Source organism: Callorhinus ursinus, unplaced genomic scaffold (genome assembly GCF_003265705.2).
Source record: "Callorhinus ursinus isolate GAN/ISIS: 27379988/994484 unplaced genomic scaffold, GSC_fseal_2.0 scaffold12, whole genome shotgun sequence".
Taxonomy (NCBI): domain Eukaryota; kingdom Metazoa; phylum Chordata; class Mammalia; order Carnivora; family Otariidae; genus Callorhinus; species Callorhinus ursinus.
Genome location: NW_027397074.1, coordinates 33,215,104 through 33,242,779, shown reverse-complemented (window position 1 = coordinate 33,242,779; position 27,676 = coordinate 33,215,104). Strand labels below are relative to the sequence as shown.

Genomic DNA, 27,676 nt, shown 5'->3' with positions numbered 1-27,676 from the left:
GCATTCTTATGCATATTGAAATTGGAGAAACACAAGTCTAAACTTAATTTCATCTTTCCAGTGTGATGTAAGCTCCACAAGGACAGAAGCTTTGTGTAGTTCATTGCTAGGATCTCTGTGAACAATCTGCGGTCCGGCTCAGAGCCCTCAATAAATACTTACTGGTTGAATGAATGAAATGCTAATCCATCAGTGGACAGGATACTCTCTTCTTGCCTTTTATATTTTTAATTAAGACGGAAGATTTGTTTATGTCATCTTGCCAGTACTCAGCCTCCAAATGTTTTATGCATTACCAGGAAAAAATAAAGAGGTCATATTACTGCACATACCTTTTTAACCTATTTTTTGTCATTTACAAAATGACAAAACGGGTAATACAGAATATGCCTGCCAAAAAATACTTATGAGCTAAAGCTAGTAATTTCTCATTTACTACAAAATTGTCCACTAGTTATATAAAGTATAACATTCTGTAGTGAAACTTGGTGGGGAGATAAGCTTGAGCAGATGTGCATTTGGTACCTTTTACCCTAGACACAATATCCAGCTTTTGGATGTATAATTTGTATAATGAAATGGGAGCCTTGAATTTGTTGGGATAGTGTTCAGGTTTATAAGGCTTGAGGTTTGTATATTCTATTCCACAATCCTTGTAGTTTTTCATCAGAACCATAATGGCCTTCAAAGGAATTTTAACAGAGAGAAGGGGATGTATAAAGGTGGACTTTTTTAAAGGTTTTATTACCAAAATAATCACTTCTACCATCACCAACTGCTCGACATGTATTGAATGCAGTGGTTCAAACACCCTTGACTGTTTTCCAGGATAAAATCTAAGAACCGGCATTGGAGGACCTTTCTTAAATACTTGGTTCCCTGTCCAGGACCCAGAAAAATGATCTGAGTTAGGAGATTGTGTATGGCAGCAATTAAACTTCTTAGGACTCAAATGACTTTGTCCAGATGAGATGTTCCTCCTGAGCTGACTTTGGAATCTGTAGTATCATTCTCTCTGAGTAAAGGTCTTGTGACTTTCATGATGAGGTAATAGTTACCTGGAGTAAACTGACACCCAGTGTATTGAGGAGGTTAAGGAAAGGGACCGGGGGATCCAGTAGACCTTAGTCTGAGTATTATCCCTTACTGGTTGTATGATCTCAAACATGTTATTTAAACTTCTGTGCCTCAGTTTTCATAACACAACATGAGTATAATGATGATATATATGTAGGTGTGCTTTGTGATTTCAATAAGATAAGTGTTTAAAATATTTAACATAGATTCTTAAAAAGGGTAAAACTTCAAATGTGAGGTATACAATGCCAAGGGGGTAATGGAGGTATGGTGATGTGTTAAAGTGCTATTTAAAAGTGGGAGTTAAATGAATAGTGAATGGAATAAACATAGCAGACATTAAATATGGCACTATGTGCAGGGATGGTTATTAGTGCTTTAAATATATCAAGCAAACAAAGATGAATGACATGACAGCACTCACACTAGACTTCAGACTTTTATAACAGTGATTGTTGGGGGAAGTCCTTGGACTCAGGAATAGAAGCAGTGACCAATGCCTTAAGTAGCATTGCAAAAGGATCTTAAAGGCTAATGTTAGACTCCAATCTTCATGCACTGTGGCTTTTAAGCTGCATAAGCAAGGAAGTACCAGCCCTTCCTCTGGTGTGATAAGGTACTGGAATCCAACATTGTTGTGACATGGCAGAACCTTGGTTCTAATGCTGTTCTGCCTGCCCAGCATTTTTAGGACTAAGTGAAGGTCAAGACTTTGGTATATCCAATGCGCTAGGGTCTGAGTCTTTGGTGGCAGCTTGTGACGTAGCAGGCTACTGGTATGATGTACCAGCTCACTGTTCATATTTGGAGGTCCATAACTTACATAACATGGCAGAATGGTAATCTGGTTCATTTCTCACCTCAAAAGTGCACCAATATTTATTGTCTTAAAGCTTTTTTCCTCTAAAGCCTCCCAGGAAGCTCACCTATAGGGAAGAAGTTCTGGAAAAGTTAATCCTTAACTCTCATAATTAATTAACCCTCTTATCAATTCTGAAGAGTTTATTTTACTGATGAGTAGACTGAGCCTCAGGGCTTAAGTAATTCACCCAAAGTCACACAGAAAGCTGGTTGCAGAGCTTGTTTCAGAGCCAGGGAGCTTGGCTCCAAAGACCGTGCTCTTAACTACAAAAAGGCTTTAATGCTGAATCTTAAAAAAATAAGAAATAGTAAATGCTCAGCATTAGGTGGACAGAACCTCCACAAAAGCCTAAAAATAACCATGAAGTAAAGATTAACTGGCATTTCAAGAGTAGAAAATAATGAATGCTTATTAAAGGAGTTTCTCAGGTGAAAATTACTAAAAATGGAGAAGGAGAAGATCTGGGCTGTTAACCTCAGAAGGTCCAGGAACAGCATTCACACACTAGAGATAAACACACTGAATGATGAACTGATGGCCTAGTCTCAGCAGTCACAGTTGGCAGAAGATGCCTTTCAAAAATGTGGATTTGCAGTATAGAAGGATACTTTTTCTTCAGCTTTATTGAGATATAATTGACAAATAAAAATTATATATATGATTATATATATATATTAAGATGTACATATATACTTTGAAATGATCATCACGGTCAAAGTAGTTAACATATTCATCACTTCGCGTAATTACTGTTTTTTTGTGTTTTATTTATTTTTTTGGTTTTTGTCAGAACTTAAGATCTATCCTCAGTAAATTTCAGGTATACAATACAATATTGTTAATTATGGTCATCATGCCCTACATTAGACCTCCAGAATTTAGTCATCTTGCATAACTGAAACTTTGTACCCTGAGACCAACATCTCCGGGGGTTGCCCTTGGCAACCACAAGACTTTTAATTGTTATTATTGTCTACAGAGTAGAAAATGTATCTTGCTCTTATTTGCTCATTTATGTCCAAATTAGTGCCATTGTTTGGGTGGGAGGGAAGTGAGAAATTAATGGAATCAGATTCAGAGATGGTCCAGCCAACATGTTCTGTAAAAAGAAGGTTGACTTTTCAGAAATATATTTTGGAGTCTCTGACTCATGGGACTTGAACCAAAGTCTTTCAGCCTTAGTTAAACCTTAACTCTTCTTGAAATGGAAAACATTTTTGACAATCCATTTCCTTTTCTAATAGCCATGCTTTAAATAGTATTTTTAGTATTCAGATGGCTGAACATTTCGTTAATAGTAAATCTTTTCTAAATTCTTATTTGTCATGATGTAAGGAAAGTACTTCATGGTTTTTTTGTTTTTTAGTATATCTCTTTAATTTTACTGAACATACTGGAAGGTTTTAAATATTGTTTAAATGTTCTTTGAACCAAAATATTTACAGAACAAGGAATTCTTCTAGCCAGCAGATTGTTCCATTTGTTGTGTTTGAGTATGGAAACATTAGGAATGACAGCATGAGATGATACCATAGAGTGTTTTCATAAACATTGTCTAATGTGGTCTTTGTTTATTAAAGGTGTCCAAGACTCTTTTTTATATTTAGGTAAATCTAAGTGTTTTGTTTTGTTTTTTTTTAACTCAAGCATGGAAAATATTTTCTGGTTGGGAGAAAAGGAGTATGATAAAAAAAAAAAGAATTACACTTAACTGGAAACAGTTCTTTAGAGTGTCAATTTTAGGAAGAAATCAATTGCAGTGTTTCTGTTTGTTTTTTAAAGGTAGTAAGAAAATGTTACTATTTAATACTTGTGTGTGCATATCTGTCTTAGTTTGTAGGCCCTAGATGATGAACCTTTTAATTGGAATTTTAATTCATTAAATAATAGTAGAACAAATATATCTTAATAATAACAAAAGTTAACATTGGCTGGGGATTGTGCCTCCATATATCTATATTCTGTATTCTAGCAGCTTATGTTGTATTTATTAACTGTTATAATTAAGTTTAAGAAACAAAGCTTTAACAAGGGAACAAGTATGTATTGAAGTCAGTATGGGCTGAAGCCATCACAGGCAAGAAAGGGTCCAGTGTTTGTGACAATAGAAGAAAGTGGCCATAAAGAATATTTTTGTTGACAAGTAGTGTTGATAAGTAAAGTTGGATGGTTAGGATTTGAACAGAATATAAGTAGATTATGGAGGACTTTAACAATTATAGAACTTGAGATTTAATCTAAACACATACATGTATATATATAATCATATGTTCTTAAATGTTTTTAATTGAAAAGTGAAATGAAGCTCAGTTTTATGGATTTTTAATCTGAAAATACTCTTACCATTTATTGAATACTTTTTTTTTGAGAATGTGTAATACACAAGTACTATAGACTGAATGGGTTCTCCTCCACAATTTGTGTGTTGAAATCCTAACCCTAGTGTGGTGATGTTAGAAAGTGGGGCCTTTGGGAAATGATTAGGTCATGAGGAGGGAGCCTTCATGAAGGCCTTAGTTCTCTTACAAAAGAGACCCCCAGGAGTTTCCTCGCCTCTATCATCATGTGATGAAGCAGCATGAACACTGTTGTTTTTGAATCACAAAGGGGCCCTTGACAGTCCCTGAATCTACTGGAACCTTGATCTGGCTCATCCTGTCTTCTAAACCCCACCCATGGATCTGCAAGACATTGTTATGGGGCAATGGTGGTTATTCAGATAATTCTTAAATTTTAATTGAGGGAAAAGTAGATTGAAGGGCTGAAATGAAGGCCAGGGAAAAGTCAGAGAAAATCCTTTAAATCTTTGTGGTACAGCAGCAGAGGCAGGGAAAATTTTCAGGGCCCACCATTTTTTAACTCTGCAACTTATGAAAAAAAAATTAGGGAACTCTACAATTCATACTAAAAAGAATTGCAGCACGTCAAATCAGATTTTAAAAATATGAAAGAAACATCAACGCTTTCCCTACCCCCAAAATATTCTCATACCTTTTGTTCTGTAGAATTCAGTAAAAATTTGAATTCAAGAAGGCTAAAAACAAACTTCAAAGATGGCATTGCAAGAGATGAATACAGTTATCAGAGGAAATAAAATTAAGACAGAGCAACGCTAGAGCAACACTATTTTAGAACTATTTAGCAGATGAGAAATAGAATACAACTGCTACCAGGTTATTATAGCGGGAAACTTGAAATAATTACAGTGTACTCTAAGTAAAAATTAAAGAGAATAGATGTGAATGATGATAAAGGCATCCAACATATGGATAATGCTTATTCTGAAAGCTAGAAGACTATTTCCTTGAAATGACTAATTCTGTAAGACCAAATGGGCATAGCTATGGGAAAGTTGAGGAATAACAATTGCCAAGTAACAATTGTACTGATTTTGGTTAGGATTTTGAATTTCCTCATAAAGAATTCTTCAGACAGGGACCTAGGTGCCAAAAACCAAAATCAAAACATAAAGAAAAACTCTGCTTGACCTCTTGCATCTCCACAGTATTCACTATCCTAATACAATGAAGCTGTGCCTATGAACTTTGGAGGGAATGCAAGTGGAATCCAAGGATATGACCATTAGCCAAATTGTCTGTTATAAAGGTGATGAGGGGAAAAATAAAATACAATGTCTACATGTATTATTAGAACTACTGATGTTGAGATCTATTAGGTAACATAGGTGAGCGAGAAACGGAGTCTATCAGGATAGTTCACAGTGCTTGGTGGTGGTGGAGCAGTGACTACAGATCTGTAAGGGAGAGAGGGAACCAAACTTTTCTTCCCAAATGTCTCTTCTTTGAGTCTAAAAGCAAAAAGTCAAAGAATCTAAAAATGTTGAGGCTTTTGTAAAAAAACAAAACCAGCTTTAGGATTTTGATGGACTCCTGTCTCACGTTTAGGTCTTTCAACCATTTGGAGTCTATTTTTGTGTGTGGTGTAAGGAAATTATCCAGTTTCATTCTTCTGCATGTGGCTGTTCAATTTTTTTCCGTTGGACATTCTTTACTGTTTTGTCGAAGATGAGTTGACCATAGAGTTGAGGGTCCATTTCTGGGCTCTCTATTGTGTTCCATTGATCTATGTGTCTGTTTTTGTGCCAGTACCATACTGTCTTGATGATGACAGCTTTGTAATAAAGCTGGAAGTCCAGAATTGTGATGCCGCCAGCTTTGGTTTTCTTTTTCAACATTCCTCTGGCTATTCGGGGTCTCTTCTGGTTCCATACAAATTTTAGGATTATTTGTTCCATTTCTTTGAAAAAAGTGGATGGTATTTTGATGGGGATTGCATTGAATGTGTAGATTGCTCTAGGTAGCATTGACATCTTCACAATATTTGTTCTTCCAATCCATGAGCATGGAACGTTTTTCCATTTCTTTGTGTCTTCTTTAATTTCTTTCATGAGTATTTTATAGTTTTTGTGAGTACAGATCCTTTGCCTCTTTGGTTAGATTTATTCCTAGGTATCTTATGGTTTTGGGTGCAATTGTAAATGGGATCGACTCCTTAATTTCTCTCTCTCCTGTCTTGTTGGTGTATAGGAATGCCACTGATTTCTGTGCATTGATTTTATATCCTGCCACTTTACTGAATTCCTGTATGAGTTCTACAGTTTTGGGGTGGAGTCTTTTGGGTTTTCCACATACAGTATCATATCATCTGCAAAGAGTGAGAGTTTGACTTCCTCTTTGCCGATTTGGATGCCTTTGATTTCTTTTGGTTGTCTGATTGCTGTGGCTAGGACTTCTAATACTATGTTGAATAGCAGTGGTAATAGTGGACATCCCTGCCGCATCCCTGACCTTAGCGGGAAAGCTCTCAGCTTTTCCCCATTGAGAATAATATTTGCTGTGGGTTTTTCATAGATGGCTTTTATGATATTGAGGTATGTACCCTCTATCCCTATACTCTGAAGAGTTTTGATCAAGAAAGGATGCTGTACTTTGTCGAACACTACATCAAAAACTAATGATGTAATGTATGGTGATTAACATAACAATAAAAAATTAAAAAAAAAACAAAACCAACTAAAAAAACTCCTTGCACATACAGTTTATCACATGAAGTAATGAATTAAAAAGAACTTAGAAATGGAGAAATTTTGTATAAAAAGTGTTTTGGGATGTAGATATGTCTACATTGTGGGTATTACAGTTCTAGAATAGAATGTGAGTACAATAAATCCTGTCGGGGTAAAAATAATATGACCAGAACCAGGCTTGAGGTGGAAGTTAAAATGTGTTATTTATTTCCTTCTCGTAGAAGGAGGTCAACAAGTACTGACAAATGAAAGTCATTGCCATTAAAAATCCAGTGTCTTAATCCTCTCCATGCTACCTTTTCTTAACATTTAGAAGCTTAGTGCTCTGGAAAATAATCTGAAGCTTAGCATCATCTTCAGGTTTACTCTATTCAATTTTCTTTCCTAACTAGGTAAAAAAAAAAAAAAAAAAAAGGAATGTCATCTCATTAGAATGTATTAGTGCTTTTGTTCCTGCATCCTTTTTGTCCTACTGTATATATTAATAGAGAGTTGTGGGAATGATGTTTATTGAACGTTGAAGTTAGTAGGTAGTGGAATTTTTGGATTTTTTGTTTTTTACCTTTTTCAAGTTGTTTCTTTTAAGAACATAGACCATTTTTCTTGAAATGACTTTTTTCTTTAAAAAAACTGTTGTAAGTTTAAAATACCTATTTATTGTTTGCTAGCTGTAAAAACAGGATGTTTCTGTGTGCAAGGATCCCATGCCCTGTCCTTAAGTATTTTCTCCATTTCAGTACTTACAAAGCTAAATATCTCTCATGTTCTCATCCTAGACGTTATTTACGTATATGCAAAAGAACATCTTAAATTAGGTCATTTTTTAAAATTCAAATTTACTCACATTTTTGAAGTTAAGATCTGATATGATTGTCTTATATCTGTTAAGTCAAACTTGGCAGGATCTGAGGAATTATATGATACGTGCATGCAGACATTCATGCTAATATCTTAAGTATCAGGGTAAGACCTGAAACTCTGTGCTCAGAGAAAAGACAGTTTGTTACAGCAGTAGCATTAAGGAGCATTTAACAGTGTAGCGCTGGTTTTCTGAATTGCAGTTCCTACAGGGAAATGCAGTTACAACTAGGTGCTGTCTCAGTGGGATGCATTAAGAAGACTCTTGATACTGGGGAGCACTTGCCTTATTCAGGGACTGTGGGCAAACCAGTACGTCCTCCGGTTACAAAAGAGACATTGTCTTTATTATTCTGGAATGTCAAGCAGACCTGCCTCAGGGAGAGAGATGACTTTACCTTTATTTTCTGGAATATAAACAGATTTGCTCCAGGAAGACATGTACCTATCTTTGCAAATCTGCCTGCTGTGCAAACATCTTTGAAATGTCAATCTGGAGTAAATTAGCTATTAATACTTTTGAAAATGTTTGGGTATATGAGAAACTTCTTGGAAAATTGTCTCCCTATAATATCTAGAATATGTGATTCCTTGAACAAACTAAATGTTACATAATGAAATCCAGTTTCTTCCTATTTTATTATCAATATATGGCTGATGCATATGGAACTGTTTTGTTATTTTTTTTAATGTTCTCTCTGAACTTTGTACTCAATGAGAACTTTTTTTAAAAAAGCTTTTATTATTTGAGAGAGAGGTAGTGACAGAGAGCACAAGTGGGGAAGAGAGGGAGAAGCAGGGAGAAGTGAGCGGAAGGCAGACACTTAATTAACCAACTGAGACACCCAGGTGCCCCTCAATATGAACTTTAAACTGAAAGAAAAGTCTTGAAATTTATGAGCCAACTAATTTCTAGCACTGCTAAGACCTCAAAACCTTTACTTCTCTAATATTTTGTCAAAATTGCATAGAATTAGGATGAATCCTACTTACGATGTAATGCTCTTAGAAGTACAGGGTTTAATGTTTTACTAAGTGACACGCTTTCTATTTTAGAATAGTAGATTGTAAAGACTTCTAAATGTAATGCCAGTGCTAACCACCGAAATGTGACTTTCTGGGCAATTAGAATAGTATAGATAAAACACTTCCCTTGTTTAGTCATTAAATTTTTGTTCATATTGGTATAGGAAGGAAAAAAATGGAAGTTAATTAGAATATTGAGCAATATGGAATAAAAATGTCATTAGGAAAATTTTTCTTTTTAAAAGATTTGAGAGACCATGCACGTGTGCACAGGGAGGGGAAGAGGGGAAAGAAGGAGAGGGAGAAAGAATCTGAAGCAGACTCCCTGCTGAGTGGAGAGCTCCTATACAGACCCCATCTCACAACCCTGAGATCATCCCCTGAGCCAAAATCAAGAGTCGGATGTTTAACTAACTGAGACATGCAGGCACCCCTCTTTAGGAAAATTTTTGTAATATATGTACTATTCTAAATCTAGTCTGAGACCACCTCTGGTAATAATCTCTTCATCTCTTGCTATCATTGTCCCAGTTCAAGTCTTATTTCTCTCATACTTGCACTATTACAATAATTTCTTACTGCCTTCCCTGTTTTTAGTCTTTCCAGGTTAGTTAAATGTAGGTAACTATAGAATATAACGTTTCCAGAATCATCCAACAATCCCTGTGTGACCAACCTTTTAATAATAATTCAGCATTTTCTGCAGTACATCCTTTGAATGAGAAAAAACAGTTGCTTGGTTGTCCCTGCATCATATATCCTCTACCTTTTCTTACTTAAAACGATTTACTTTAGCTATATTGGTGTTTATCAAAATAGTAGTCATTACCCATGGACTAGTTCAAATGTCTTTTTCTTGGTAGCTTCATAAACTGTAGCCTGAATTATTTTTTTTTATATATGATTCTTGGCTTTATGTGTCTAGTAGTTTTGTGCTCATTTTTAACTGTCTTTTAGGTTCTCATTTGGTTTTTCTATCTAGTTTATAAACTCCTTTTTCTTCTATTTTTTTTTTCTTCCTAGCATGTAAAAGTCACCTCTGGAGCTCTGTGTCCTACTAGCAGAGATCTTGAGCAAATCATCTTAGAGCAATGCTACAATTACGTTTGTGTGAATGTGAGTAGTAAATTCAAATTATTGGAAGCACTCGAGGATCTGTATGAATGTAAATGTGGAAGATAATTTTTTTCTTGATTCTTAATTATTTGAATTTAAGTTTTGATGAGGTGTGTTATTCAGTATGTATTTGCAAGTTTTATTTTTTAACTTTTGAAATGGAAAATAATATTTTCTAACAAGCTAGTTCCCATAATGAGAAGAGGGTAATATTTCTTTAGACACCATTTTCAGTTACCTGGTATGAAGCAGTTAAGATGAAACATGTTTGAATTAATGAATAGTTTAAATTTTAATAGGACCTTAATGGGTATCCTTTAAAGTTGTTTAAAAAGTGAAAACCAAGCTTGATAAATGTTTTAGATGTATGTGTAAAAGTTCTCCATTTTTTCCCTTTTATTTTTAATTATCCTTGGATTAACATTTAAATCATTTAAGAACTTATTTTCACTTTTATTTTTCTGGTCTTTCAGGTTATGTCCTCTGATTTTGAGGAAACCCGGACACTACTGAACATGCTTGAAGAGAGTAATCTATCCATTTTATATCCTATTGTTGTTATTTCAGTAAGTGAATTAATGCAGGTATTTTAAAAAATTTAAATTCAAGTTAACATATATTGTAGTATTGGTTTCAGGAGTAGAATTTAATGATTCATTACTTATATATAACACACAGTGCTCATCCCAACAAGTGCCCTCCTTAATGCCCATCACCCATTTAACCAGTCACTCTACCCACCTCCTCTTCATCAACCCTCAGTTTGTTCTCCATAGTTAAGAGTTTTTTATGGTTTGCCTCCCTTTCTGTTTTTATATTTTATTTTTCCTTCCCTTCCCTTATGTTCATCTGTTTTGTTTCTTAAATTCCACATATGAATGAAATCATGATATTTGTCTTTGACTGACTTACTTTGCTTAGCATTATACTATCTTGCTCCATCCACATTGTTGCAAATGGCAAAATGTCATTTTTTTTTTTTTTTGGTGGGAGGGGGGCAGAGGGAAAGAGAGAGAATCTTAAACAGACTCCATGCCCAGTGTGGAACCCAGTGCAGGGCTCTCTCTCACAACCCCGAGATCATGACCTGAGCTAAAGTCAAGAGTCAGATGTCTTGGGCGCCTGGGTGGCTCAGTTGGTTAATCGACTGCCTTTGGCTCAGGTCATGATCCTGGAGTCCCAGGATCGAGTCCCGCATCGGGCTCCCTGCTCGGCAGGGGGTCTGCTTCTCCCTCTGACCCTCTTCCCTCTCATGCTCTCTCTCTCATTCTCTCTCTCTCAAATAAATAAAAATCTTAAAAAAAAAAGTCAGATGTCTAACCACCTGAGCTATCCAAGCGCCCCTCATTCTTTTTGATGGATAGTAATATATGTATGTATCACGTCTTTTTTACCAGTGCAGATATAACTCTTCAAACTTAGGCTTCCTTCCTTGAAATCAACTTTTCTTTTTAACAAAATTTCACCCTTGAGGAAATCCATCCAAACCGAGAAGAAACTCTTCTTTATGGATTCTTGAGCTTACTCTCTTGCTATGATCTCTATGACTGTGTTCCTTTGTTACTGCAATTATTTGTTTGAATCTACAAGTTTAGGAAAAAAATAATCCAGCAACCAATTTCATTTCTTTTTCTTCATTACAACTGCAAAATATACTGCTGAGCTGACTGGTTGTTTGGATAAGATGAAAGAACTTTATTAGCATGTTAGCAGAATGCCATTGGAAAAGAAATTCCAAAGTTAAAAAAAAATGAGGGAAAATATGTGGAAGAAAATGGACTGTTTGATAATTGTCATAGGGACAGCAAAAGTAGAGTTAGAAACAGATGGAAGAGAATTTCTCAAAGAATGACCCATAAAAATTTTGGGGAGATCTTTCTTGTGAAAGACTTAAAGTGTTTGTTTAGTATACCATTTACTTAATTGGCCTATTAAGCTGCACAGAAGAGGGGGATCTCAGAGAACACAGCCAGGAAGGAAAAAAATCAGAGGCTAACCGAGTAGTCTGTAGTCTGTGACATTTTGCTGTGGGAAGGGGTTCCAAATGTGAAATTCTCAAAACATAGCTATTGCTGAGTTTCAGAAGCTCAGTCCCATCCCAATAATGTACGAATTTAGTTCTTGTTAAGTAAGATCATTATACAGAAAGAAAAGATAATTTGTGCTACAAAAAAGTTGTAAGTCTAGCATTGCAAGTATAAACAAATTAGCACTTGGGGGAGATTGATTTCGTTGGCCTATTGTATTTCGTTATCTACCCTAAAGATAAGTTTCATGGATCCTGCTGTAATGGAAACTAAAGTTCCACAAGTGACTGATTTTATTGGATGTTTATATCTTCATTGGGGTTTTTTGGGGGACATTAGGAAATACACATAATGCTGGAAGACTCTAAGGCTCTGTAGGGTACAAGTACGTTAAAAATTCTGTGTATGGCCCTCTATTCCTCCCTCTACATTAACTTGCTTAGAAATCTCCTCTCTATGTTTCTAGATAATATTCTGAAGTTTCATGTATCAGTATCATGAAGGGGAGCAAGGGCTTTAAACTCAGAATTCCTCAGTTCCTTGGTCAGGTTACTTAACTTTCCTGAGGCTTGCTTTCCTCATTTTAGAAATGAGGTTGATAACTCTACTTCTTAAATCATTGTAAGGATTAAAATGAATGAATGAAAGCATAAATGCAAAATGCACTTGCTTTCTCTTTGGCAGGCGTACGTTGTGGCACGTAACAGCCTAGCTCCTCCTCTTTCCAATTTGGATGAGATGACTCAAAGGTCACTACCACTGCTTTAATTTGATTCGTGAGTTTGAGTCAGACATTTTCAACATTCCCTTAAGTACTTGAGTTTGAGTACTTCGTTATCTTCTCCCACATACTCTATTAGATCTATTACAAAAGCACATTTCCTGTGAGCTGACTTTTCTTAGTGGGAGTAATTGTGGCAGGCACCCAGGGGGGAATCTGTGTCATCTGTGAATTTTCTGTTTACCTTTTGCCTCTGCCTTTTGCCATCAAACATGCACATGTGTGCACACGCGTGCGTGCACGCACACACACGCACACACACAGATTTAAAACTGTTCTTCTATTTCATTGCTACTCTTGTATCTCAACCTCTGTTCTTTGTATTTTTTCCATAGATATTTGAATTTAATTTTCTGTTTATTCCTGTGGAGTTTTATTTTATGTATCCCAGTAAGTACCAGAATTTTTTTTTCCTTTCTGGTGTTTCTGTATTAAACTAAGGAAAAAGATAATCCTCTAGTTAAGGAGTAAATGTCTCCCAGAACTACTTTGAGGATAGTACTATTATAAGTCTGTATACTGTAAACATTGTAAAATGTTTACTTAAGATTGGAGAGGTGTTATTTCTCCATGAGTAGTATTTGTTCACTCATTATTTTCTCATTGTATATAGGTAGACTCAGTGTAGGAATATTAAAGCTATTATTAAACTTAATAGGAAAATGTCATTAGAACACATCTAGAATCTGTATCCTTAGAATAGACTGAATCACTGAAAAGGTAGAATAAAGAACGCTGCCTTCTTGGATTTGAGAGGCAAGCAAATTTCCCCGGGGTTTTGAGTTATCCTATAAATGATTGTAAAAGGCATCATCCTATATCTTTCTGATAGTACTTTCCCCCAAATGGCTAAAAGGCCATTTCAGTGTTCCTGTGACTTAAAATTGGGCCGAATCATTCAAATATTCCTCAAGTTAGTAGTTGTGTATAAAATATTATTATAATTGTAAAATACATAAAAGACTTAAACTTGGGTGTAAGTATGGGGACATAATTTGTACATTATCAAGTGGAAAAATACATACATATATACATATAATGTCTAGGGCTGTAAGTGTGCACACTACTTATGTATATAATTAGAAAGATGTTGTAATAGAAAGTTTATAGACTATGGTGTGCCTACTTGGCTTTTATCTGAATTACTTTGCTGGAAGATTAAATCATACCATGGGAAAAAAAATTTTTTTAATAAGGCTTTTGTTAAGCAATTCTAAATTCTGAGAATGGTCAAAGAAGAGTTTGTTTATTTGCTTCCCTGAGTGGGTAGGTTTTATTTACCAGAAAATAAATCAAAAATGACATCAAGGTCATGGAAAAATACATGCATTTTTATTTTGGAGTTGGGTGATTCAGTAGTTATTGAATGCATGTATTGTAAATGTTTAAAGACATATTTTGTCTCTGCTGAGCTGTAGTACAATGGTCCTTTTTTCTTTGTGAGGGTTTATCAACTTCCAGTTTCAGTCCATCTGAACAGAGGAAGGCTTATTAGGAATCAGGCAGTTGCGAAGTAAAATTGTGCTTAATGAGGTGTTTGTGAGAGTTTTTTCAACCAAGAGACTAGTTAAGGTGGTCGTTTGCAATGTGACCATGTTTCACTCCACAAGGACAAAGTTTTAGAAGAAATGGGGCTGAAGTTAATCTGGGGCATTTCTTGGGCAAAAACAATACTTGATCAGATTTTAAGTGCTGAAAATTGGAGGATGTCTGCCATGCTGGTGAAGCCCACATTGTCTCTTATTTTCTCAAGGAGATACAGAAAAATATTTTGGAATTCCCTGTTAATTGTCATTCAGTAGTCATTTAAAAGGTACATGTGACCTTCATCCTCATCTAGAACGTTTATCCCTTGGAGGGAGCTAAGCACTGAAGGAGAGACCAGTTAGTGTTGTTGGATTCTTGGTACACAGGTATTTAACGTGATTAGATTTTATTTCAGGGTGTTGATTGTCTGAAGATCAACTTCTCCTTGACTTTTATAAAACTGAAATGTGTTAGGAAATACTGTAGGAAGTGTCTGTTGTCTTAAGATAAACTAACAGGTAGGATGCTACTACTTTAAGATCTACTTAAGAAGAAGAAACAGAATTTCACCATGAAAAGCAGAAAAAATAATTAGGACTTTATCTTAAAATAAGTTATTTATCAAAGTAATTTTATCTTTTTGAAAAAGGAACATCTTTGCTAAGTCTTGTGAACGTTATATGATAAGTTGTGACATGCTTCAAGTGGTCATTTTTACAAAATAGTTTTAGACATTTTAGTTTTCTTTTGTTAATACATGGTTCACAATTCTCTTTGGCACCGTCTGTTAAGTCATTATTCTTAATTTATTTTGAGCAGTCTGATTTGGCCAAATTTTCATTTGTCGATGGTGTTGAGTAGGATTTAAAGAGTTTACCAATGTTAATTTGATCAACTTAATAAAATCCAAAGTTTTGGTAGATATAACTTAATTTTATTATAATTATATTAAGTCATCAGAATTGTTCAAATTTCTGTGATCAGCTAGAGACTGATAATGCTGACTGGGCTAAAATGTCATTCTTGAAGTGGGCAGATATAGTTGGGTGGGGTCAATTTACAAATTTTTATTTCTCATTGAATCTACATCTATTTTGGGATGACATTCGTTAAGCTATGTAGCCTTTTAACTATGAGCCTTTGGAAACACATAATCAGATAACAAGCATGTCCTGTACTAAGAAAATGCTTCTAATTTGAAAGAAAAAAAATAAGTACTTTTTTTTTTGTTAGAGACTGATTGGCATAAAGGAATTTTAAAAGTGTAGATTCTTTCCTATGTCTTTTAGCAAGAAAAACCTTATAAACATGAAAACCAAAGCTTTCTTTTGTTAAACTAAATTGTATAGGAGTTATGTTTTGATAGCCCTTTTCAAATGTCATTTCTGGTGCTGTTTATCATTCATTATAAGTTATCAAGAAACCAAGTTTTTTTTTTATTTTGTTATGTTAACCACCATACATTACATCATTAGTTTTTGATGTAGTGTTCCATGATTCATTGTTTGCATATAACACCCAGTGCTCCATTCAGAACGTGCCCTCTTTAATACCCATCACCAGGCTAACCCATCCCCCCACCCCCTCCCCTCTAGAACCCTGTTTGTTTCTGAGTCCATCGTCTCTCATGGTTCGTCTCCCCCTCCAATTTCCCCCCTTCATTCTTCCCTTCCTGCTATCTTCTTCTTCTTCTTTTTTTAAGGAAACCAAGTTTTTATCTTGAGTTGACTAAAGTTACTGTAGGCCTTCCCTTCTTTGCAGTTACCAGTGGGGGATATAAGCTAGCACCTTCTTCGGATTGCAACTCAAGAGGATTATCTGAAAGCTTTCTTTGGAATCACCTGATACAACAGCTTTCAACATGGGACATGTTCGTTTCTTCATTTTCTACTCCTATCATGTGTTTTTGTTTACTAAATAATGATGAATAAATATTTAGAAAAATAAAGTAACATATTAAATGTGTTAAAAGAGTAAAAGGTAAATTCATAAAGTTTCTGATCTAAAAATCACACCCTCCCTCACCAAAAAATAATAGGCTTTTACCTAAACTAAACAAGACTCAAAAGTGCTAAGAATCTGAGTTATGAGTTTTTTGCTTAGTAATTAATAATCAGGGAGCTGTTTTTTTCCAGCAATGGAAAAGACAATTTCAGGAAGCAAAACTATAGCTGTTTTCCAGCCAAGATTATATAAAACCAATTGTAAAACTTTAAAAAATTCCTTTCCAGGTGCAGAAAGTAGAAGATTTTAATTTATTTGGATCTGGCAAGGTTTGCGCAAAACATCCTTTCCTACTATTATCAGATGAGATAATGGACAATTTATCCTTATTTAAAGCTTATTTTTTCAGTGAGCAAAGCTGTTCATATAATAGACACCAATGAAATGTTTAATTTTTAAAAGCAGAAAGAAATTGGCAACAAACATAATTAGAAGTTCAAAACTGAGAAATGAAACTATTTTTATTTGATAAAATTTTTTATCACTTCCTCATTACAAAATAATTTCGCAGTAATTATCTGGATAATTGCGTAAGAGCTCTAATTTTTTTGACTATGAAGACAATAATTTTATTGGTACTTTACAAGAGATAGGAATCTTTTCATGAATTTACTTTAGTAAAAAACATAAATTACCATATAGAATTTTAATGCTTTGAAAAACATAAATAAACCTTCAAAAGTGCCTAATTTAGTTCTAGTTACCGGGAAGTAGTTTATTGACATAACAGATCAGAATATATGATCTTTAAAATACTTCAAAATGTTTAATATTTGAACATGTCAGCAAATAAAAAAATAGAAAACCACCATCCACTGACATTTAATACTTTCACATCTGGGGAAACTGTCAGCGATGTAAATTGTTTCCAGGAGCTTCCACAGCTCACCAGTGGCAGAGCCAGGAACAGAATCAATCCAATGTGCAATGTATCATATACACTTGTTACTTTTATGCTTTCGTGAATGTGTTAAATCATGTGGAAAAAGGTTAAAAATACATACACACACATATATGTATTTAATATTCTTCCTAATAAAGAACAAATGACAACTGGAAAAACATAATGATTCCTTCTTTTAAGTGCTGATGGTTTCTTTCTTTGCTTCACAAGGTATTGAGGCTTTATTGAATTTAAGTTATAAAAATCTGTGGTCCTGTTAAATTTCTTACCAGATCCTAGACATGTATCTTTGTCACCTTTTACTTAACTACTTATTCTGTACATTTCCTCCTGTTAACCCTATTACTACTAGACTGAGAAAATTAGTTTCTAGGTCACAAGTTCTTAAACAGAAGAGAGCTGGCTGTTGTAATTCTCCCTGCCATCATACTGGATTTACTTTTTACAATATGTATGTTTCAGGCCCTTAGTTTGGCCCTTGGTGTTTATTTTTGAATAGATAATGTGTGTGTGTGTGTGTGTGTGTGTTTAATGGCCAAAGAATGACCAACAGAGTTAGTCCAAATGCTTCTATTCCAGTCTTAACCATTTTGCCTACTGTAGTTTTTATTTTTCCTTCAGAAAATGATAATCTTACTGTATACTGAATTTTTGATGTTTCACTTAAGATGCATTAAGGTTTTCTCTTTCATGGTTGTGGATAGCTTTAGTGGTAGAAATGTAGTCATTTCCTTGAATTCTACAAATGTTTTCATTTGTTTTCTGGTAATGAAATCTAAAATATTTCCTGCCTAAAATAATAATTGCTCAGTCCTGGTTTCAAATACCTTGAGAAACTTTTTGAAATTTTAGTCATGAAGGGATTCATACTGAACTCCAAAATGAGGAAGATGAAGTTCTTGTACAAGGTGGTGAATAGAAAGAATTGTCTGTTATTATAAGTTTTGGGAAATCTTTGCTTATGGTTAAATGGTTACGAGACAGTTTTTGTTGTAGGATATTAAAATTCCCTGAGATTAGTTGTGTTGGGAATATAACTGATGGTGTATCAAGAAATGATTCTCCTAGGACACACCTTTCTAGTTTTCATTGATTCTTGTAATGAATTATGGTTATTTTCAGTCTAGCAAAATATGCAAATGGCACAAATTCTAGAGTACTTTTTCTAAGTTTCTAATTAATTTTTCTTGATTAAGCACAGGGTTTGAAATTGCTATTTATTTCCCTAATTTGTGTAGTTCACTGAATTCAGATGAGCAAAATTGCTTATGAATTTATTTGCTGGTGCTTTCCATCTAAATCAGTTCATAAAATTTAACATGAAATGCACAGGAGGCAAATAAAAAAGCTAGGCTTCTTTGTTAGGCAGCTTACATTAATTTTAGGCCTAGAAAAGGAGTTAAGCAATTGGTTTGGTCATTCACTTTTTCAAAAAATATGCCTGGGGATTTCTCCTACTAGTTTGTGTCTGTGTGTGTGTGTACTGGATTCTGTTTTAAATAAGGGCGTTTAGCTCAACTGTGTTATGCTACTTCTTTACAAAGATGGAACCAAATATCTTTTCATGATCATTTATTTTACAATTATATGTTATATTTTATATGTATTATGTTGACTTCTTACTATATAGGTTAAAGTCAGGCTTGGTATATATAAATATATTTAAGATTTACATATAAATATATATATATATTAAGATTTTATTTAATTTGAGATAGAGAGCATGAGTAGAGGGGAGGGGCAGAGGGAGAGGGAGAAGCAGGCTCCCTGCTGAGCAAGAAGCCAAACGTGGGGCTCCATCCCAGGACTCCAAGATCATGACTTGAGCTGAAGGCATATGCTTAACCGACTAAGCCACCCAGGTGCCCCTGGGCTTGGCATATTTTTATAATACTATTTTAAAAGATTGTACTTATTGGATAAAATAAATTATATTATTATAAAGGTGGTGTTAAATACAAAGAATTAACTGTTATTTTAAGTTTTAGGAGATCTTTGTCATGGTAAGGATGATATGCCTGGAGTGGGGTTCAAGGTGCAAGGAGTAGGTCTGCAAGTAACAAGTGTCCATTAACCTTCATGTCTTTGAGTTTTAATTCAGAATCTTTATCTGACAACAGAGGGGGATGCCCTTGAAGCCATTTAAGTGACTTCTCTTTCTAAAAATATTTTCCATATTAGAACGTGTTGTCAAGGCCTTTTGCTGTTGTATGACTCATTCTGCATGTGCTTTATGTACAAGTACAGGAGAGCAATTCAGATTACAGCAGTCATGTTAAATATGAATCAGGTGGTATAGTATTTCTATCTTGAGCCATTTTTGAGAATTTTTTATACTTTAATCCTTATTTCAAGGCTTCTGGCTAATTGATTCTTCTTGCATTTGTCCTTTTCTTAATTTATCTTCCTCTTTTTGTAGTCCACTTTTTATTAGGTTAAGTCTAAATCTTTCCTTTTTGCATTCATTCTTCCCCCCCCTTTTTTTTTTGGTCTCTTTAAAAAACAGTTGCAAGATTGCAAGATTAGTCTTCCCTTCACTCCCAAAAATCTGACCATTTATGTCTATCCCAGACCGTACCTTCTGAGAATGATTCCTTAATCATTAAAGTACCAGCGCATCTTCTTACATATTCATTTTAAATTTATTTTAGGTGCAACGTACTTAGTGCTTTACAGTGAGTATCCTATTGTCTTGATTACCTGATGACTTAATATAGATAAATATAACATTTTTTGAACATCTGTGTGACGGGCATTTTGATGTACACATATGCTATTTAATAATGTTTTTTTTTTAAACTGCATCTTTAGAAGAGTGTTTCAGATTATTTTATCTTGCTCTGTTAAGTAAGGAAATAATTTTATTTTCTTTCAAAGATGAAGGATTTTCAGTGACATAAATTTAATCCAATGGCCAAAGATGAAGGATTTTCAATAACATAAATTTAATCCAGCTTGGGAATTGATCCTGTGGTTGGGAGTTCACAGCATCTTAGTCACAGTTCTTTCTATTCACCATCCCAGCATTAAGAGTTTTAACTAGATCTTTTTGAAAAAGGGGCAGAAATGGGGTACCTGGGTGGCTCTGTCGGTTAAGCATCTGATTCTTGATTTTATCCCCGGTCATGATCCCAGCGTTGTGAGATGGAGCCCCGCCTTAGTTCTTAATGTTCTCTCTCTCTCTTCCTCTCTCTCTTTCTCTCTGTGCCCCTCCCCCTCTTAAAAAGAGAAGAAAAGGGGGCAGAAAAGCCTAGAATAGGTGATCAGAAGAGATCTTAAGGATGTGAGAAGAATCTGAGATTGGGAAGACTGAGCAGGTCCACGTCTTTTAGGAGTAGGGGGAAGAGCATATTTCTCTGGCTAGAGCAGTACATGGAATAGTCAGCATTAGAGAGAGCCGGTGGACCTGAAACAGGCTGGACCACACACTGGGGAGGTTTGGGGACTAGGCAGGAAAAGGTCAAGTTGGGCCTTCTAAGTTTGAATTCTATGAAGCAGCCCTGCTCAGTAGAAACTGATGTGATCAGTTTGTATTTACATTCTGGATACAGCACAGAGAGCAGATGAAAGTGACCAGAGAGCTTCCTTGATGGATTTGGTTTAGTTAGGAGGCTATCACAGTGCTCTGAGAAATAATGGTGGTGGCTGGGACGAGGATTGTTTCAGAGTGAATAGGCAGAAATTGCTGGAATCAAGATATATTTAAGAAGTAGAAACACAAAAAAATGTGCTTGATTTAATGAGAGAGGAGGAGATACAATCTCAAATTTTATATCTTGTGAAACTGAGTGAATGATAGTAAGACAGGGACATTAGGAAAGGATCTTTTTGGTTTGTTTCTGAAGGTTGAGTTAGGCAGATGGTTACCGCACATTTGTTCACTGAGATAATTAAGACTCCATTCATGGTCAAAAGCTTTCTGTTCATTTCTGTGTGTGTGTTTATATGTACAGAATCTCTTATCCTAAAGCTGACTTGGAAAGACAAGTTACATTCCTCCACGGCTTCCTTACTACTTGAGTTTTAATAGAATTCCAGGTAAAGGCATAATTTTAAAAAACCCTTCATATTACAGTGCTTTTGCCAAGTCCTACATAGTATGTGTATGATGGATCATGTTTTTTATTAAATCCTTCCTGTACCGACCATTTCATATTATGCAAAGAAAAACACAATTGAAAACAAAAACAAAACTCAAAACCTTGTTCATGGATTGAATCATTAGTATGCAGAAAGATGGTAAGAATATTATCAGGCCTAAGCACTATTTCTTTAGGATAAAAATTTATAGCCACCTAAAAATAGATTACTTCTGCAGTTTCCTGGAAAGCCTGAACTCTTCTTTTATTGAAAGTATAGAAAGGTGATGGAATCAGTGCAAAAAGCTTCTTCATCCAAACATGCTTTGGCTTGAACCCTGTTTGCAATAAATTTGTATGTGATACTTCTGAAAAGCACAGTATGATTAAGTTTTCAGGCAGCAGAGGTTTTATTTCATGGGATCTTGAAGCTTATACTTTACTTAAAAGCTGAGATACGTGATTCACTAGTACCTGCTAAGGTAGAATGCAGCAAGTATTGCCAAGATAATCCTAGTATTGGCATTGGAAAATTCTTATTTGGAAATGACTTGTTTGTCACTTGCGTGTTTCTTCTAAGTACTCTGAGTATTGTGCCCATTTCTAGGTTTTTTGAGAGAGAATGACAGGTTTCAGTTTTATAATTTAATGTGTTTATGGTAATGACTGAGTTCTGTTTTTTTTTTTTTTTTGCCCAACCAGTGAGAACTAACTGTGATCTTGTGTGTTTTGCTCTTCCCATTTCTAAGAAATGGAACTCCCACTGCCTTTATAATCCTCAGACCCTCTTCCCCCCCCTACAAATGTGGCCCTGCTAATGCTTATTAGTAGTATAATTAGGTTAATGTTGGTAATAACAGACACTTAACTGCTTGAAATAATGAATCCCCATTCTTTCCCTTTAATATAAATTATCCCACTATATCCTCAGAGGAGTCCTGAAAGTTGAATATCATAGATGCCATTATCCTTGTGCTCACTTTACCAAATGATGGTTTGTTTTTAGGGATGTCAATACTTGCCCCCCTTGAGTCATAGAAACCTAGATTGTTGAAGAAAAGGGTCTGAAAAACCACTCAGTAGGATGCTCTTATTTTATTTTTTAAAATATTTTTATTGTTATGTTAATCACCATATATTACATCATTAGTTTTTGATGCAGTGTTCCATGATTCATCGTCTGTTCATAACACCCAGTGCTCCATGCAGAACGCGCCCTCCTCAATACCCATCACCAGGCTAACCCATCCCCCTACACTCCTCCCCTCTAGAACCCTCAGTTTGTTTTTCAGAGTCCATCATCTCTCATGGTTCGTCTCCCCCTCTGACTTACTTACTCCCCTTCATTCTTCCTCTCCTGTTATCTGCTTCTTTTTCTTTTTTCTTAAAATATGTTGCGTTATTTGTTTCAGAAGTACAGATCTGTGATTCAACAGTCTTGCACAATTCACAGCGCTCACTGTAGCACATACCCTCCCCAATGTCTATCACCCAGCCACCCCATCCCTCCCACCCCCAACCACTCCAGTAACACTCAGTTTGTTTCCTGAGATTAAGAATTCCTCATATCAGTGAGGTCATATGATACATGTCTTTCTCTGATTGACTTATTTCACTCAGCATAACACCCTCCAGTTCCATCCACGTCGTTGCAAATGGCAAGATCTCATTCCTTTTGATGGCTGCATAATATTCCATTGTGTATATATACCACCTCTTCTTTATCCATTCATCTGTCGATGGACATCTTGGCTCTTTCCACAGTTTGGCTATTGTGGACATTGCTGCTATAAACATTGGGGTGCATGTACCCCTTCGGGTCCCTACATTTGTATCTCTGTGGTAAATACCCAGTAGTGCAATTGCTGGATCGAATGGTAGCTCTAATTTCAACTGTTTGAGGAACCTCCATACTGTTTTCCAGAGGGGTTGCACGAGCTTGCATTCCCACCAACAGTGTAGGAGGGTTCCCCTTTCTCCACATCCCCGCCAACATCTGTCGTTCCCTGACTTGTTAATTTTAGCCATTCTGACGGGTGTGAGGTGGTATCTCATTGAGGTTTTGATTTGGATTTCCCTGATGCCGAGTGATGTTGAGCACTTTTTCATGTGCCTGTTGGCCATTTGGATGTCTTCTTTGGAGAAATGTCTGTTCATGTCTTCTGCCCATTTCTTGATTGGATTATTTGTTCTTTGGGTGTTGAGTTTGATAAGTTCTTTATAGATTTTGGATACTAGCCCTTTATCTGATATGTCGTTTGCAAATATTTTCTCCCATTCTGTCGGTTGTCTTTTGGTTTTGTGGACTGTTTCTTTTGCTGTGCAAAAGCTTTTTATCTTGATGAAATCCCAATAGTTCATTTTTGCCCTGGCTTCCCGTGCCTTTGGCGATGTTTCTAGGAAGAAGTTGCTGCGGCTAAGGTCGAAAAGGTTGCTACCTGTGTTCTCCTTTAGGATTTGGATGGACTCCTGTCTCACGTTTAGGTCTTTCAACCATTTGGAGTCTATTCTTGTGTGTGGTGTAAGGAAATGGTCCAGTTTCATTCTTCTGCATGTGGCTGTCCAATTTTCCCAACACCATTTGTTGAAGAGACTGTCTTTTTGCCATTGGACATTCTTTCCTGCTTTGTCAAAAATAAGTTGACCATAGAGTTGAGGGTCCATTTCTGGGCTCTCGATTCTGTTCCATTGATCTATGCGTCTGTTTTTGTGCCAGTACCATACTGTCTTGATGATGACAGCTTTGTAATAGAGCTGGAAGTCCGGAATTGTGATGCCGCCAGCTTTGCTTTTCTCTTTCAATATTCCTCTGGCTATTCGGGGTCTCTTCTGGTTCCATACAAATTTTAGGATTATTTGTTCCATTTCTTTGAAAAAAGTGGATGGTATTTTGATGGGGATTGCATTGAATGTGTAGATTGCTCTAGGTAGCATTGACATCTTCACAATGTTGGTTCTCCCAATCCATAAGCATGGAACGTTTTTCCATTTCTTTGTGTCTTCTTCAGTTTCTTTCATGAGTATTTTATAGTTTTCTGAGTACAGATCCTTTGCCTCTTTGGTTAAATTTATTCCTAGGTATCTTATGGTTTTGGGTGCAATTGTAAATGGGATCGACTCCTTGGTTTGTCTCTCTTCTGTCTTGCAAATACACTTGGTGTATAGGAATGCCACTGATTTCTATGCATTGATTTTATATCCTGCTACTTTACTGAATTCCTGTATGAGTTCTAGCAGTTTTGGGGTGGAGTCTTTTGGGTTTTCCACATACAGTATCATATCATCTGCAAAGAGTGAGAGTTTGACTTCCTCTTTGCCGATCTGGATGCCTTTGATTTCTTTTTGTTGTCTGATTGCTGTGGCTAGGACTTCTAATACTATGTTGAATAGCAGTGGTGAGAGTGGACATCCCTGCCGCGTTCCTGACCTTAGGGGAAAAGCTCTCAGGCTTTCCCCATTGAGAATGATATTCGCTGTAGGTTTTTCATAGATGGCTTTTATGATATTGAGGTATGTACCCTCTATCCCTATACTCGGAAGAGTTTTGATCAAGAAAGGATGCTGTACTTTGTCAAATGCTTTTTCTGCATCATATGAGAGGATCATATGATTCTTGTTCTTTCTTTTGTTAATGTATTGTATCATGTTGATTGATTTGCGGATGTTGAACCAGCCTTGCAGCCCAGGGATAAATCCCACTTGGTCGTGGTGAATAATCCTTTTAATGTACTGTTGGATCCTATTGGCTAGTATTTTGGTGAGAAATTTTGCATCCATGTTCATCAAGGATATTGGTCTGTAATTCTCCTTTTTGATGGGTCTTTGTCTGGTTTTGGGATCAAGGTAATGCTGGCCTCATAAAATGAGTTCGGAAGTTTTCCTTCCATTTCTATTTTTTGGAACAGTTTCAGGAGAATAGGTATTAATTCTTCTTTAAATGTTTGGTAGAATTCCCCTGGGAAGCCATCTGGCCCTGGGCTTTTGTTTCTTGGGAGATTTTTGATGAGTCTTTCAATTTCTTTCGTGGTTATAGGTCTGTTCAGGTTTTCTATTTCTTCCTGGTTCAGTTTTGGTAGTTGATACATCTCTAGGAATGCACCCATTTCTTCCAGGTTCTCTAATTTGCTGGCATAGAGTTGCTCATAATATGTTCTTATAATTGTTTGTATTTCTTTGGTGTTGGTTATGATTTCTCCTCTTTCATTCATGATTTTGTTGATTTGGGTCATTTCTCTTTTCTTTTTGATCAGTCTGGCCAGGGGTTTATCAATCTTGTTAATTCTTTCAAAGAACCAGCTCCTAGTTTCATTGATCTGTTCTACTGTTCTTTTTGTTTCTAGTTCATTGATTTCTGCTCTGATCTTTATCATTTCTCTTCTCCTGCTGGGTTTAGGCTTTCTTTGCTGTTCTTTCTCCAGCTCCTTTAGGTGTAGGGTTAGGTTGTGTATTTGAGACCTTTCTTGTTTCTTGAGAAAGGCTGTATTGCTATATACTTTCCTCTCAGGACTGCCTTTGCTGTGTCCCAAAGATTTTGAACAGTTGTGTTTTCATTTTCATTGGTTTCCATGAATTTTTTTAATTCTTCTTTAATTTCCTGGCTGACCCATTCATTCTTTAGTAGGATGCTCTTTAGCCTCCATGTATTTGAGTTCTTTCCAACTTTCCTCTTGTGGTTGAGTTCTAGTTTCAAAGCATTGTGGTCTGAAAATATGCAGGGAATGATCCCAATCTTTTGGTACCAGTTGAGACCTGATTTGTGACCTAGGATGTGATCATTTCTGGAGAACGTTCCGTGGGCACTAGAGAAGAATGTGTATTCCGTTGCTTTGGGATGGAATGTTCTGAATATGTCCGTGAAGTCCATTTGGTCCAGTGTGTCATTTAAAGTCTTTATTTCCTCGTTGATCTTTTGCTTAGATGATCTGTCCGTTTCAGTGAGGGGGATGTTAAAGTCCCCCACTATTATTGTATTGTTGTTAATGTGTTTCTTTGCTTTTGTTATTAATTGCCTTATATAATTGTCTGCTCCTATGTTCGGGGCATAGATATTTACAATTGTTAGATCTTCTTGTTGGCTAGACCCTTTAAGTAGGATATAGTGTCCTTCCTCATCTCTTATTACAGTCTTTGTTTTAAAATCTAGTTTGTCTGATATAAGGATTGCCACCCCAGCTTTCTTTTGGTGTCCATTAGCATGGTAAATGGTTTTCCACCCCCTCACTTTCAAGCTGGGGGTGTCTTTGGGTCTAAAATGAGTCTCTTGCAGACAGCATATTGATGGGTCTTGTTTTTTAATCCAATCTGATAGCCTGTGTCTTTTGATTGGGGCATTGAGCCCATTTACATTCAGGGTAACTATTGAAAGGTATGAATTTAGTGCCATTGTATTACCTGTAAGGTGACTGTTAACTGTCTGTTGTCTGTGTTCGTTTCTGCTCTTTGCTGCTTTTAGGTTCTCTCTTTGCTTAGAGGACCCCTCTCAATATTTCTTGGAGGGCTGGTTTCGTGTTTGCAAATTCCTTTAGTTTTTGTTTGTTCTGGAAGCTTTTTATCTCTCCTTCTATTTTCAATGAGAGCCTAGCTTGATATAGTATTCTTGGCTGCATGTTTTTCTCGTTTAGTGCTCTGAAGATATCTAGCCAGTCCTTTCTGGCCTGCCAGGTCTCTGTGGATAGGTCTGTTGCCAGTCTAATGTTTCTACCATTGTAGGTTACATATCTCTTCTCCCGAGCTCCTTTCAGGATTTTCTCTTTGTCTCTGAGACTCGTAAGTTTTACTATTAGATGTCGGGGTGTTGACCTATTATTATTGATTTTGAGAGGGGTTCTCTGTGCCTCCTGGATTTTGATGCCTGTTTTCTTCCTCACATTCGGGAAGTTCTCTGCTATTATTTGTTCCAGTATAGCTTCTGCCCCCCTCTCTCTCTCTTCTTCTAGGATCCCAATTATTCTAATGTTGTTTCGTCTTATCGTATCACTTATCTCTCAAATTCTGCCCTCGTGATCCTGTAGTTGTTTCTCTCTCTTTTTCTCAGCCTCTTTATTTTCCATCATTTGGTCTTCTATATCACTGATTCTCTCTTCTGCCTCATTTATCCTAGCATTTAGTGCCCCCATTTTTGATTGCACCTCATCAGTAGCCTTTTTGATTTCAATTTGGTTAGATTTTAGTTCTTTTATTTCTCCAGAAAGGGTTTCTTTAATAACTCCCATGCTTTTTTCAAGCCCAGCTAGTATCTTTAAAGTCATGATTCTGAACTCCTGGTCCGACATCGTACTAATGTCCGTATTGAGTAGGTCCCTGGCTGACGGTACTACCTCTTGTTCTTTTTGCTGAGGTGATTTTCTTCGTCTTGTCATTTTGTCCAG

At 35.9% G+C, this 27,676-nt stretch overlaps 1 protein-coding gene across 1 annotated transcript in view; it reads left to right on the top strand.

Annotated features, from left to right (window-relative positions):
• Positions 1 to 27,676, top strand: part of CRPPA (CDP-L-ribitol pyrophosphorylase A) — a 408,855-nt gene that overhangs the window by 138,977 nt on the left and 242,202 nt on the right. The window contains exons 7-8 of the mRNA XM_025873381.2: positions 9,894 to 9,986; positions 10,460 to 10,552. Of these exons, the coding sequence (XP_025729166.2) occupies positions 9,894 to 9,986; positions 10,460 to 10,552 (186 nt within the window). The remainder of the gene's footprint in view (positions 1 to 9,893; positions 9,987 to 10,459; positions 10,553 to 27,676) is intronic.